We start from the raw sequence: 16,061 nt of genomic DNA, 5'->3' as shown, positions 1-16,061 counted from the left end.
ATTCAGGTGAATATTCATATGGTTTGCTTTTGGTGTTGCCTAGATATTCTCAATGGTTTTGTAATTGTGTAATCTATTAAACTATTGATAATATGTAGGCAACAGCTAAAGCAAACCACATGAATATTCACATGAATGTTCTAGAAGAAATTCTAAGTAGATGTAATTTTAAGGATTTTGGAATGTCCTAGCAATTTTTCGAAAGGAGGAAAATTTTATAAAAGCTGCCCTCACGTCAGCCAAAGTTCTAGCAGAGCCTTAACAGAACTAAACAAAAGTCGTTTCATCCAAATACTAGTCAATAATATGTATTTGTATTTTTACATTCTAATTTTTTCCTGCCAATTTTGGCTAGTCGTGCCAATTTATGAGTAATGATTAGATAAAACTGATGACACCCATGTCAAGGCTGGGATTTGTACCCAGGAATGCCAGTTGTTCTCAATAGTTTTATAATTGCGTAATCGCAATCAAGGTGTAAATGATACACTACAACAAATATGATCGAAGTCTTAAATAAAATGCACTGCACATGTGGTCCACCAAATGTTTTGCCAAAACTGAACAGTATCATCTTTTTTTCTTTAAGGTTTTTACCTTTAAAAGGTCATCCATTATCACATTTGGAATATTTAACTCTACATTTTATTTTAATGCTGAATCATCACTTCAATACTTAACACAAATTGACCCCTAGAGCTTATAACCATAGATGTAAGCATGTTTATACATACCCCTTCCCAATTTGTTGCATTGTGGAACACTTCCCACAATTTCATCATTTCATCAAACCACAGCTTGTAGCCAATGTGGCTCTTCTCAGGAGGAAGTGTTACAGGCAGGAACCATTCAAAATTTTCCATTGTACTAGCCATTGTTACAGAAAAAGGACACATCACTGGCCTCCACTCATCAAGTACTTCTTGAGTTGCTGTCACAGGGAAGTAACTAAAAAATAATAAGTGCATTAGTATAAAATATAAAATAGGCAACTACAATGTTAATTTATTGACAACTAAATTTCGAAACAAAAATGGATTTATTAATTAAATACACTGAAATTTCATAATCATGTTCATACAACACCCAGTCTGATTAATAGAATTATTTCTCTTGTCGTTTACGGTTTTGCAAGCACATAAAAACAATTTTTGCTGCTATGTTTTGGGAGAACACACGCTCCTTTCATCAGAGATGTAAATTTAGTGTGAATAATATTATTGTTGTAATGAATTTAATAGAAGAACCGTAACATTACTCACACTAAAAATAAATGTCTAATGAAGGGAGCGTGTGTTCTCCCGAAACCTAACAGGAAAATTGTGTTTATGTGCTTGCAAAACCATAAACCGCAAGAGAAATAATTCTACAATGCAAGCAGTATGTACACACAAGAAAAACTGATGAATAGAACCAGGAAAAACATTACCTATTTATTAGAGTTGAACCAATACCACTTTGAACGTATACAAATTCTCCTACTTGAAAATTCCAAGAATTTAAAGTAGTTTAGAATATTTGTAACTTTCAATATGCAAGCTTTGCATTGGAATTATACTGTAGCACTACCAGAGTTATGCTTTCTAATAACCGTAATTTCAGATGTAATAATCATTAATGACAAAATTCATCCCTCGCACAATGCTACAAAAACAATGACAATTAAGAATCTTGCATAATTTTCAGACTACAGATTTCTCAAAAGTGTTTCATGGCATTTTTGCACACACTGTAAGTCACCTGCACTCGAGAAAAGCATCAGCTGGTGCTTTTTGATACCACTATCAGTGTTATCAACTGACAGGAATCGGCTCAGCCCTAGTATTTATATTAATCTTTAGCAGACTGAGCCTAGCATGGCTGGAAAACCTGTGCACACTTTTCATACTTGCCACGAAGTACAAAACAATCGTAGCTCAAGAGCTAATTGTTGTAGAAAGATAAAAGCAGTTTTGTTTTCTTTCTTAAAGACAGGGATTTTAGCAGAGGTAAATTTTATACATTGTGCCTCACAATAATTAGTGTTAAAGGAAGAAGAGGAATTTTTTTTTTTTTTTTTTTAAATGGCATGCGGCGCAGACACCCCTGTGGCCCCTAATAGACTGAAGTGAATTATTGGTTGGTTGGTTGATTTGGTGTTTTAAGTCCACTTTATGCACAGTAAGGTTAATCGGGACTGGACCTACAGTTTAAAGTGGGATCCGAACCACTATGTGCCTCCACCTGGTATCGAACCTGGGACCCCTTGATTACAAGGTGACGACGCTACCACTGCGCCAGGGAGGCCCCTGAAGTGAATGAAAAATGTAGTATGTAGTGGTGGTATATTTTTTCTACAACCATGCAAAGTTTCATTGAAATCAGACAGATACCTCTTGGCTAAAAAATAACAACATTGTAGTGTGACAGGCTGAAAAGTATAATAAAATAAAAATTAAAAACTTGTAAGTTTATTAAAATATTTGCATACAGTTTTCGTCTACCTATAGAGTAATACAAAAAAAAAAATATGTACCTAATACACTTCGGTATGTGCACCATTAGTTGCTTGACAAATGTCCAACCTATATTAAAGCTCCGACCATATGTTGTACAGCATTACTGGCATCACATTCCAGATTGCAGCACAAATGTGATGTTGCAGGTCAGGAAGGTCACGAACTTGTGTTTGGTATACTTGAGACTTTACAAAACTGCACAGAAAAATAAAATAAAGCGGAGTGGAGATCTAGGGGCTAAGCGATAAGAACACCTTGCCATTATGAGCAAGAAGTGAGGGATTTCCTGGACCGTGAGTTTCCTGGGCGTTGGATTGGGAGAGATGCTCCTATTGCTTAGCTCCTAGATCCCCAGACATTACTCTGCTTGATTTCTTTTTTCATTTTGTGAGGTTTTGTAAAGTCTCGAATACACCAAACACAAGCCTTCAAGCCACAACACAAACCTTCCTAACCTGCGACGTCTCATTTGTGATGCCAGTATTGCTGTACAACATATGGTCAGAGCTTCAATATAGGTTGGACAATTGTCAAGCAACTAATGGTGCACATATCGAAGTGTATTACGTATGTAAAAAAAACTTTTTGTATTACTCTATAGGTAGAAGAAAACTGTATGCAAATATTTTAATAAACTTACAAGTTATTAATTTTTCTTTTATTATACTTTTAAGACAGACACACTGTACAAAGCAGCAGTGTTGCCAGCTTATGGAGCAATTTCTGGAATTTCGCTTCTAACGTCGACTCTATGGATGCTGGATGGATCAAATTTGGAAGGAAGAATGACAAAAGAGGATATGTAATGCCTGTGCTGCAACTTTGGAAAAAAAATTGGGAATTACGCCATTTGGAAATTTTGCATAAGTACGGAAAATTTCGAGCTTTGGGCCTTTGCCCCTGCTTCCCCCGTAGACCCTTAATTGTAGCAAGTTGCTTAAAATGTTTCTTTTTACTCATTCTTAGATGTAGTGATTGAGGAGTTATAGCCCTTTATCTTCAATATATCCCATAGTGGGAAACAAAGGACCTTTTCAAATGGTGCTTATTTTAATAGAAACAATGGATTTTTTTTTTTAAATTTTAGTACGTAATATCTTTAGAGGTATACTAATGAAAAACCACAGAGCTGAAATATAGTGTATAGTTTTCAAGAAATGGCGTCTCAATCTTGACACATGGTCCTGGCAAATTTCGGAAATCGGGCCTTTGCCCCCACATCCCCCCTGAACCCCCAATTGTCAGACATTGCTTAAATGTTGATCTTTACTCATTCTTACATGTAGAATTTAATTTTTTCAATAAAATACAGTAGCTTAGAAGTTAGAGCAATTTATATAAATCTATCCCATAATAGTATGGAGGTAACGAAAGGAAACAAAGGACTTTTTCAAATGGCACTTGTTAATAATAGTAACCATCCGTGCTTTATTCTGGCAGTATGCCATACCAGCACCTTTTTGTAGATGAGAATTAAAGTAGTAACATTTAATTTTCAAGAAAGAAATGTGCCGATTCCGGCAAAATATAATTTAAAAACGTTAATTAAACCTTATTTGTACATAATGCATTTATACATAATTCTGTGTTACACGTACTAATTTTCATAAAATATTGTTGATTTGAATGTAACCAAGCTACAACAATGTCACAGAAGTATACATTCTTGTTGTTACAAAAACATAAATTCAAAACAGACTAAGTGGACATGGTGGTGGTCGGACTCAAGTTGCAAGAAAGACAAGTGCAGTGAGGTGGTATCACAGAGAAGGGAAGGAGAGGCAGCATGATATCAGAGAAGAAAGATTTGCCGTAGTTGTTCAAAACACGATACCAATTTTATGCCAATTTTATGTTGTACGTAATTGCGATACGAAAGCACACACGTTAAAAAGATGCTGATACTTGAGGTTTGCTGTGTTCCATAATAAAAACAGAACAGCGGTTCCTTCAGTGAAAGTTTTCAGTTGCTACTGGTTGGCCATGGAGAACAGCAAGAGCAAAGGTTACACGCTTGACCAGAAAGTAAAATTTATACGGGAACTGGACGCTAATCGACATAAAACTATTAAAGTTGCAAAGTTACCACTTTATGACAGAAATAACCTGTATTATACTGTGTCGTAACTCAAAATACATGCAATAACAGTATTTTAATAATGATATGACATGTTATCTAAATCTGATTTGCAAGTAATTCTTAGTTATATATATTATTTTCTCTTCACCTTAACATACGAATAACTCAGGTTAAACTGTACATGCCTTATCATTTATAAAAATACCACAACATTTTGTGTAGTTCATTTGAAGAAGATAATAACAAAACAACTGGAAGATTACAGGAACCTTTCTTTTCAGAAAGAAAGCACTGGTAGCAATGGATATATTGTTTTGTAATTTGAATATGCCATACCTTCATATGTATACTAAAGATTAAAAAAGACAACTGAAATACTGTGTGCACTTTTCAAGAAATGGAATGTTAATTGCTGCCGTGCGCTCCTGGTCAATATATCGACCATCCGTGCCTACGGTAATACCTGCGGTGGTCGAAATATCAACCATCCATCTGCTAAAGGTTCATCAAAGAACTCCATGGAGCAACAATGCTTTCAAGACCAAGGCCCATCAAGTGACTTTTTGTTGGATGATATGTGGCCATTAGAGAAAATTTGGAACTGCAACCAGTGATCGAACCTGGTACCAGTAGTACAAAGGCAGGGAGCACTACTTATCTGCCTTTATGGGCAACCTGTTTATATTCACCTACATATTAGTAGTAATATAACATTACTTGATATTTTTTCCACTAACTTTATTAAGAAAATCTACTTCAAATGAATTACAAGATTCTTTAGAGAAAAAGATAAACAAAAATACTTACAATTTTGCAGCATGAACCAATGCATCCAGTGTACTGTCTAACGATCTGTAAAAAAATAACAGCTTTGAGCTTCTTGATTCATGATAATTTTTACACAAAAAACTAACACAAATACAACATTTTCACGTAATGTATGGTGTCAAACTTTCACTTAATATTAGCCTCAGCAGTAAAAATTTTAATAAACTTGCATCAACAAGACATTGAATACAAACCCCACAGGGGATTATACTGGCTATGGGTCCAGGAGCGAGAGTCGTCTTTGCCACAAGAATGGCATCTATCAGGATGCAAGAGGTAAGACATCTGAGAAGGCCAACCCTTACACCCTGCACTTTAAAAATTTCTTACAAATTCAATCCTTAGATGAAATGGCTTTCTTCATGAATTGAACTTACCAGCTGCAGCATCAGAAAATAATTATGAACAGACAAAACAAATGTACATTTTTTTTGTTTTGAAAACCACATTCTACTTATATCAAGTATACTTACGAGAAATATCTATACATCCCTAGTCCTGTGTGTGATGTGTTCATGATCCTTTTACACAGGTTGTGCAGTGGTCTCCATGGCAATACTAGATCATCAGGTGACAACAGATCTTTTTTCCTGATGAAAGAAAATATTGTGTAGTAATAATAAAACATTTACGTATACCAGATCTCACACTAAGATAATAAATTTGGGATCATATTCTCATTGATAAGAGAAGGCATACTAGTATAATTGATGTTCGTACACATAGAGGTGCTGACCGTGCCAGTGTCCATTATTTAGTAATTGCTAAATAAAGAAAAAGACTCGCAGTGATAAATCATAAGCAACAAAATCTAAAAGTTAAAAATTTAATACAGGAAAATTTGCTGATGAAAGAATTAAGTAAGATTACCAAATTACAAATAGATTTGATGTTTTGCAGGATTTAAATGATGATGAAAATATAAATGAAACAGACGTAAATAAGAATTGGGAGCACATACATAATGCAATAGAATCAGCAGATAAAGAAAGTATAGGATACCATAAACCAAGAAAAAGTAAGCCATGGTTTGATAATGAATGCCATAATCTAATAGAAATAAGAAATCAGGCTAGACTTAGGTGGTTAAATAACTCTGATGATACAAATCTAAGCAATTATAATAGAATAAAGCAAGAAGTTAAGGGGGTTCTAAAGCCATGCTAAAGCATAGACACAAATTTCTAAGGGTAACCGTACAACTAATATAGATTCGGTAAGGAAGAAATTTTCCGATATAAAAGATAGTTTTATTCACTAGAACATGTGAACCTTATAATTTTGTTACGATTGAAGGGATTTAAGTAAATAATAGAAAATGTAAGGTCTCCGTCATGTTCAAACTGCTGCGTACAGATGGCGCTGAAGTGGTAGTTTTGTTAATAACGCTGCATTTTCTTTCTTTTATGACTAGTATGGAAGATTTCGTGGTGAAACAAAGATCACATGTTCTTCCCGCAAGCATCTGAAATACTATGTGAAAAAATGAAAACATTTCGTACCTTCAGAGAGTAGTGCTTATCATTAAAACTTTTGAAGTGGCGTTTCGTCGCAATATACTTCGTGGTGCAGATTTAGCATACACTGTTGCCAAGATATCATTCCGTGTTGTCTAACAATATGATCAATGCAAGTTCTTGAAAGAGTGAAAATCAAACCAAGCTGTCAGAGAATATCGAATTCCGTACAGATACAAGAACAAGGGAACAAATATTCCACGGAGGATGTTAAAATCTAAACAAGCTCGAAGGTAAGTCTTAATATTTAATTGCTTGTTGCTTAATATTATCCATCAAAGGCAAAATGTTTGAAATATAGGCAAAATGTATAATTTATTTACATGTTGAAGAAATATCTTCAGATGTAATATCGGTGAGAATATCGCTTGACACTGCATGACTTTTTTAACTTCCAAACGAAGTTGATAATTCTTTGTAAATGTAAAATCAAAATAGAATGTTATATTTTACGTTAGGCAAAATCCTAATAACAACTGTTATGAGATCATTACTATAGCATAAAATATACGTAGCTTAATATAGATTATATCTGATATCATTATATCAATATTGCATAAAATGCTCTATTTTCATTCCTGTAAGTTAATTTCCAAACCTACGAAACTCGTGCTATTCACATGTACAACATCGGAATGTTTATTACAAATCAGTAGTTTGTTTAAATGTTTTTTTACTTTGCCCTTGTACATGGTTGAAACGAGTACTTGCTGACCTATTTTCTACAAGAGTTTTTCTCTTCTTATTTTTGAAGCAGCTCGCAAATATTCATACATATGTATTAAGTAGGTCAGGCTAAGTTAGGTTTGATTCGAATAGATGTAATGTGAGATCCCTTAATGTTTGCAAGTTTCGGACACAGTTCTGTTATCTTCCTTTACAGAAACACGTCAGAAAACCAGTTTTGTAAACTGTATGAAGCTCTTCTGTTTTCTTGTCCTTTTATAATTTAGGACGGCTCATAATGAGAGTGCATAACTTGATGCTGTATATATTTAAAGTGTAAAAGTACACACTAACAGTTATGAGACTAAAATCTTACCGTCTATCGAACACAAGTCTGTATGTTTACTGAGATTTTCCAAATGAGTACCGGTATAGATAAATGTTCCCATACTTGCAAGTACAAGGGCAATAATTTAATTGTGGATGACACAGAGCTTCATAGAAATCATAATTTGTCCTCATTATGCTAGGTATATTTGGTTCAATATCAGATTGGATTTCAGTAGCCGTTTGTACTAAATAGTTTACTTCGAATACCTGTGAGTTTGAAGCTTGAATAGTTTTTCTCTCAGACCTATGACTGATTGGTTTTGCATGGATGCCTATTATTAACATTCCATGCAGATAAAAGTTTTTTTTAAGCTTTTTTGCTTCTTGGCTGGTCTAATATAATAATTCAAATAAAAATATGGTAGGAACTGAATTTCCATTTCATAATGTATTCTGTTATTTTACCCCCAACTTCTGCTCCTTGGAACAATGATGATGAATAATGATTTGATAAAATGGATGATTGCAACAAAGATAATGATTAAATACATACATGAAACCAGGATTCGAACCTGGAGGAACCTCACTCCATATAGCGTTGCAATCATCACTCTACTATGAAAATGTTTCTAACAATTATTTTGCCAATTTCTGTTTTAGGCTCATCATATTTAACATTCATTATAAAGTTAGATCATTGAAGTGAGCTCGTATCGTAAACTAAACTGCCCTTTAATAACAGAACGATATCGTTAAGCATTATAGTGCCAATTGGATCCATGATTTTCAAATCCATTTACTCAACATCTGTAAGTTCCATTATTAACTCAACTTGTCTAAGGTTGTAACAATGTAATATCAATATTTTTAAAACATGTTTTGTAAGTTCAAAGTCTCATATACGATGTTAAAACTATTTTTATTTGTTCCTTTTGCAGATGAGCATTTGAGAAACTAATCGAAGTGTCTTCTACCAATAGTAAAGAGCACTATTGAAATTTGTACAAAAGGACAATAGGTTTTGACCGACAATGGCAGTTGGTGTATACGCTTCTACGGAATATACTGTAAATCAACAAAGTGGACTGTTTGAACTTTACATGGAAGAGTACATACATTTTTGTTTGCTAGCGTAGACACTTGATTGAATGGTGATGATTTACTAGAAATCAAGAGTCCAAAATATGCTCAAGAAATTATGTTTCAAGCCTTAATAATATCTGATAGCAAGTGGTCATCAATTGTAAATTGTATATTAGGTGAAGCAGGAGCAAGAAAAAAAAAACAGTGCCAGGGGTGTGACTTACTTGTCTTGTCTGTCAAGCATTGGTACGCATTCATTGATATTCTTGCAAGTTTAAATTTTTAGAGGTATTTTCAAAAATCCTAAGAAAATAAATTTCTTCCTGAATACGATGATGACTTGCAAAAAGCATATCTCTCAGACAGTGTCGGCAATTAGGGGGAGGGGCAGATGACCCTACTTTTACCCCAATACTATACAAATCTACCTTGCCCTCTCCCAGTTTTGGAACCCAATCGCCAACATTGGGCCTCCCCCATGGCGCAGTGGTAGCGTCATTGCCTTGTAATCGAGGGGTCCCGGGTTCGATACCCGGTGGAGGCACAAGTTGTTCGGATCCCACTTTAAACTGTAGGTCCAGTCCCGATTAGTCTTACTGTGCATAAAGTGGACTTAAAACACCAACTCGACCAATCGCCAAACACTGCTCTCAGAGAACGCAATAATGTTTTGCAGGGTACGATAAAGAAAAATAATAAATATGCATTGAAACAACAACGTAAATATGATTTTATATATCCCTAAAATCTAGTTTTAGTAGTACCTGTAAACAATTATTTGTAAGCTATTGAACTTCTATTCTAATGATATTTATTACTGTATTGTATCTTCCCTCGAAATGCGTTTTTTAAATCTTCTTTATACACAGAAGGGCTAATTGGGACTGGACCTACAGTTTAAAGTGGGATAAAATGGGACCTATATTCTAAAATACCTGCATCCCTGCAATGCGTTATGTGTGTTGCCATTGAAAATTTGCTATTACAATTCACTCATCGCCGTAGATTTAGACAACACACAAGACGCATTGCAGAGAAGGGAGACTTTCAGGATCTAGTTGTCCCATTTTTATTTGACGATCACTGTACACTCACCGTCTATCGAACGTGGGACTCCTGTATTACAAGGCGATTACGTTACCACTTTGCCAAGGGGGAGGTTCAACTTCCCTCGCAATGCATACCAATATGTTGCTGAACTCGATGATATATCAGCAGTGTTTGAATAGTTACTCTTTAAAAGTAACTCCGAGTAAATCACTTGAGAAAGTAATTCACATATATTTACTGTTATTATTGTTCTTTAGAAAGTACTTGACATAGTTATTATTACAGTTACTTTACTCTAGATTTGTTTCAACTCGTAAGACGTTGTTCGGAACATGAGTTGCAAGCGCGATGTCCTTTTCACCACCGATGACCACCAAATGCTAAGCATTAAGTTTCATGAAATTATAACTTATTTCTTACATTTCATGTACAAATATTGAGGCAATAAAATTCACAGTAAACTTCTGTTACAAAGCAATGACGATTAACATTTCATTTCATTTTGTTGAGAAACCAAATATTTTTTAGAATTTTTGTTGAACTATAAAATTAGTGTGTGTCCATGAGAATTGTTGGAGATTATGTATGTAGTCTTATATGGTAAGTGTTCTAATACAAATTAACTTGGGATATATCCTGGCTCTTGACGAAAGAAATACAAAATTGTTCTCATGATCTCGAGATTTTAATAATCATCAATTGATTGATTGATTGATTTGCTTTATTTTACTTCGCTTTATGTGCCACTTTTGGCTCGTTTACGATGATGGAGATGAGTGGATATGATGAAATTGATGAATGGACACTCACGAACATCCATGCCGAGGCCAGGATTCAAACCCGGGACCCCTGGCGTCGTAGCGCGATCTGCTAACCACTCCGCCACGGGGGCCGGCTTTAATAATCGTCAATTTTTTGAGGATAGAGTAAGGTGGGGTAAGACTGCGCGGCGGGTAAGACTGCGCACCGGTTTTTCGAGGTGAAAATCACACACAGTTGGCACCACTGCGCCACCGTTACTTCGTCCAAGATGGTAGCTAGCTGTGGACAGTGGTGAAGATACGTTTGAAATTCGTTGTGCTGAGAGAGGTAAGTGAAAAGATTTTGAGGGTGTTTGCTATTTATTTTGGTACTTCGTGTTTTGAGTACTACGTCACTGTGAATATATACAATATTACGATTTTCATGGATAGAAGAAGCTGTGTTAATGCCGAGCCCACCTGTGTATTAGTTTCCATTGCTTTGTGCAATGGCTGGGCAGCATCACGTGATTTGTTCAGGAAAGCAGCACGGGGCAAGACTGCGCACGTGCACAATTTTACCCCACAAGTGTGTGGCTTGCAGGTGCAAGTGTGTGGCTTGCAAGGCCCAGCCATTAGATCATTTTTTGGTCCACTGAAGTCGTTTCATTCATCTGAGTGTGATAAGTGGATGAGTAACCATCCGGGTCGCCCAATCACAGTTTTAAAAGTGGCATCCATTATTACAAAGGAATATGGGAAGGCAGCTACAGTTGGGAATGCCATGAAGGGCTTTGAAGTGACTGAATTATGCCCATTCAATCAAGACATCTTCACTGAGGACGAGTTTCTTCCCTCTACTGTAAAAAATGCATCAGCTGAAACTCCAGGTGAGCAGTCTTCAACAAGTGGGGTTAACAATACTGGATCATACGGGCACATTTTCGTTAACCAGATTCACCACTTCCACGTGCAGAGCATATTCAGCACCGCCGACGAAAGAGAAGGCAGTTTCAGGTGTTAACTGGATCTCAATTCAAAGTCAACTTTTAAGCCTCGTTGGCTGAGAAGAGTAAGAAGAAAGTTCAGGGGAAACAGAAACGGAACATCATTGTTGAAGCAATGTAGCAAGCAGAAAGCGCCAGAAGAAAGAGTACAATTGCCCAGGTTGTAATGAGAAGTACAGCGATCCTCCAGTAGAGGATTGGATCCAGTGTTCCACATGTGACGTGTGGTGGCATGAAAATTGCACCTCGTATGAAACAGGAACCTTTATTTGTGATCTGTGTTAGCGATTCCTAACCCAAGTGAAGGACGGAATTCACTGTGCCTACTGTGAGAATGCCACGAGAAATGTATCCCATATGATAGAAGAACGTTTTTAGGTGATTTGTGTTTCTTTTTATACAAATGTGACTCTGTGTAGAAAGTGTGCATTCTTACCCCAACTTGATCGCAGTCTTACCCCGCGGTGCGGGTAAGACTGCGCATTTGCATGGTCACGGTTTTGTAATTGTTTCATGCAGAAATATTGTTCATTCAGCTTTCGGAAATTTACTGTGAGTCAGCAAAGGATAGTGCAATGTGTATTGCATTTTTCATGTGTGTCTGTAGTTTCATAGCTTGAATATAAAATTATGAACTCAAACTGCGCAGTCTTGCCCCACCTTACTCTAATATTTGGTTCAAGTTAATATTTCTTTCCATGCAGTAAAGTAATTGTACAACTTACTAGTTAGGTGGAAAAATAACTGAGTTACAATTACTAATTTCATAACGTAAGTAGTTTACAGTTACTGTTACTTGAAAATGTTACTGATACATCCAAAGATTCTACATTAGCTGCAGAACTGAAAACCAGAGTAGACCAAGTCCGTAAAGAACTATGAAAGAGGACATTGTGTGGTGACATGATATGCAAATAAATTAGATGCGCTACAAAACTGTATTTAATATTGAACTATTATTAAAATAACAAATATATCTTCTACTGTGTATCCAATATTCTTCTGACATTTCTCTTTCAAAATTGCGATATTAAAACTCATTAAAAATAAGGGTGCAGAATTCCATGTTTATTCACTTCAAGGATAAAAGATTGAGGATCGTTAGAGATCGCTAATATTTATAAATATTTACAAGACGTTCAATGAAATTCTGCAAATTTATGAAGAAAATCTGCTAACGTCACCGATAAAAGATGTAAATATGTTCAAGCACTGTCATATAAAGTGAATTCTACAGTCAATACAGCATTCGCTTCAAACGTAATTGCAAATGTTTTCAATTATTTCAATTATTTCAATTACTCTTCTTACTTTATGCATTTCGTGTTTGAATTAACTACAGCTATCTTTGTATGTTCTCTTCTGCTTTCGAAATATTAAAAGAAATACATAATACAATACAAGGGATTTTATATTACTATTACGACTATTACTATCTTGCATTGCTGATAATTTTCTTTTTCAATAAGAACATACAACTAAAATCTCACGATAAACAATTACGTTGCTCCACATCTACTTAGATTTTTCAATAAAATCTGCTAACCAACGTGACGTCATATCCCATCAAGGAGTACCCTAATCGACCAACCTGTATGTATCTAACTTGATTACGCGGATATCTGGCAACATGGCCCTCGGTTGCCATGGCAAACGGTGCTGCCATCTGTTATCGAAAAATTACCACAAAATTGCCTTTAGTACGGCCTTAACCGCACATTTAGAAGTAAAAAAAGATATTACTTGAAAAGCAAAACTAACGAAATTGAAACAAACAGCAAAAACAAAAATATCAGAGATTTATATAAATGTGTAAATGAATTTAGAAAGGGGAGGCAACCTAAAGTAAACTTGATAAAAGATAAAGACGGTGATTTTCTAGCTGACCCATGCGATATTCTAAATAAATGGAAGAACTACTTCAATGACCTTTTAAATGTTCATGTAGGAGATAATTCAGAAGTAAATGAAGTACACACAGCAGAACCTTTAGTTCCAGAACCTAACTTGACTTAAGAGCCCGTATCACCGCTGGTGACGATACCTAAAAAATAGGTTCTTGCGTCGACCTTCTGTGCTCGAACAGTCAAGTGTGTGGCATTTAAATTTTACTGAGTTAAAGATCAAATATGAAATTTGTTATGTCGTTAAGCCTTTTTTTAAATACATTATTTATTACGTAGTTTTCCTTATCTCAATTTCGTAAAATTCACTTGCTCGCCAATTATATATAATAACTTAAATCAACATTTTAAAGAACAAGAAAGCTTCTACTGTTCTTCTACAGCAAAGAAATGAAACTGATCTTACATAATTTTCTTTAGAATGTCTGTAGTTCGTCGACGTACAGAGCAATGTATGTAAATTTTAACTTTGACGGTCTTCCAAGAAAACCGCATGCTGAGAGCTAGGAAAAGAAAAAAAAGAATGCAGGGAAAGGTTTTGGGGGAGAATCAATGGTTTGGGCGATGCTTGTAAACAGTTCTTCACTACGCTATATCCTAATACTAAATCACGATGGGGTTGTAGTGCAATGACAACAGTGAAGAACGGGGGATTTCTCCAGTATATTGTTCACAAATGGGAAGGGCTGGTTGCACAGACTCAAGTACACCTTTACAAAAGGTTTGCCTGCAAAATAAAAATTGTGCCAAATTATAACTTTTTTTTTGTGAGAACATGAAAGTCCATTACCAAGGGATTTTTTTAGGGGGAAGGTGACTTTACTCAAAGTTTTTAGGTAAATATTGTGTAAATTCTATCTGGTGGTGGATTATCAACCAGTCACCAAATGAATGACTTTTTAGCTGTCGATCATAAATAAGTTCAATGAACGTTCATTGTCAGTTTGAGATATTTCTGAGGGTCAATGGTAAAAAATACTTGATGGAAATAGTGCTATTTTTAAACATTTTGAACGTCCGTTCAACTTAATTTCGAATTTGGCTCCTTTCATGATTTGTAAGTAGGGGGATAAAATATATTTACTCAATACTCTACAGCGTTATTTTATCACCAATTACATATATATATATATATATATATATATATATATATTACAGTCAGACCCAAAGAAGTCACAACATAAGATAGTTCTGTGTCATCATATACAAAAATACTTTTAGGCATAGGTCTTATGTAAAATAAAATACATTAATTATATGTTGTTTTTTCTTTTCCAAAGACATTATTTAGTTGAATAATATGACAGACTTACTATTGATAATGACCATACAAAACACACCATAGAAATTTCATTCACTTTCAACTTTCTGGAGCCGGCCACCGTGGGGGAGTGGTTAGCACATCGCGCTACGACACCAGGGGTCCAGGGTTCGAATTCCGGCTTGGCCGCGGATGTTTGTAAGTGTCCATTCATCAATTTCATCATATCATCACTTATTCCCTTCTTCGCAAATTGGCTAAAAGTGGCACAAAAAGCGAAGTAAAATAAAGCAAATCAATCAACTTTCTGGATATACGACAAATAACACTATTTCTGTATAAGGAATTTTAGGCGTGCTCAGATCCTCCGATTATGGGGAGCAAGGGCCTTGATAAGAGTTCAGCTGACGAAATAAAGCCTTCATTCCATCTCACTGTTTTTATTACATTGATGGGAACAAAACAGGGTCGTGTGTGTCCCGACGCACCTAAAATCACTTTATTAGATGAATTTCAACTTCAGTGGCACCATTGTTCTCTGCTGGCGCTTTATTTTCCATCTCTGCCGTTCAAAGACTATTGTACGTATAAACGTGGTTTAGTACCGCAAATTCAAAAGAACTACACATAATTTATTCATGTGCAATATATGGGCAATTTATTCTGCAGACACATACAGATAATACAACTAAAGAATAAAATATGTGGAGGTGTTAATAAGAAATTTGCTAGTGGGAGAGTCCAATTACATAGGAAGTAATACACTACCCTTTCCTTACGTAGTTACTTGGAACTTTCGTAGGTTTGAAAATAGTATTTACTTTTATTTCTATAAAAGCATAATGTTGTTTAAGAACTGTTATTAGATTCCTCTGCACTAAATTTCTAAGTGAGGCTATTAAGGGGCAACTTCTCCTTTCCCCCCCCCCCCATTTACGCACCGTATGCAAAGAGTGTGAATACTTTTTTGCTGAAATGGGAAAATGAACGAACCAAAGCAAGAAACTAATAAAATACATCTGTTTTTATGAACAGCTGCAGAATTATCTACAAACTTGTTGAAATTCACAGTTTTGCTAGCTTGTACTCATTGGACG

General features: G+C 35.3%; 1 protein-coding gene across 1 annotated transcript in view; it reads right to left on the bottom strand.

The window, feature by feature from the left end:
• Positions 1 to 16,061, bottom strand: part of LOC145985601 (proteasome activator complex subunit 4B-like) — a 158,754-nt gene that overhangs the window by 128,302 nt on the left and 14,391 nt on the right. Inside the window, exons 3-5 of the mRNA XM_083119672.1 lie at positions 5,880 to 5,996; positions 5,386 to 5,430; positions 735 to 948 (exon numbers count right to left, since the gene is read on the bottom strand). Of these exons, the coding sequence (XP_082975798.1) occupies positions 735 to 948; positions 5,386 to 5,430; positions 5,880 to 5,996 (376 nt within the window). The remainder of the gene's footprint in view (positions 1 to 734; positions 949 to 5,385; positions 5,431 to 5,879; positions 5,997 to 16,061) is intronic.

Source organism: Lepisma saccharinum, chromosome 3 (assembly GCF_977018435.1).
Source record: "Lepisma saccharinum chromosome 3, izLepSacc3.1, whole genome shotgun sequence".
Lineage (NCBI taxonomy): Eukaryota > Metazoa > Arthropoda > Insecta > Zygentoma > Lepismatidae > Lepisma > Lepisma saccharinum.
The sequence above is the reverse complement of the archived record's forward strand: the minus strand, read 5'-3'. Positions and strand labels throughout refer to the sequence as shown.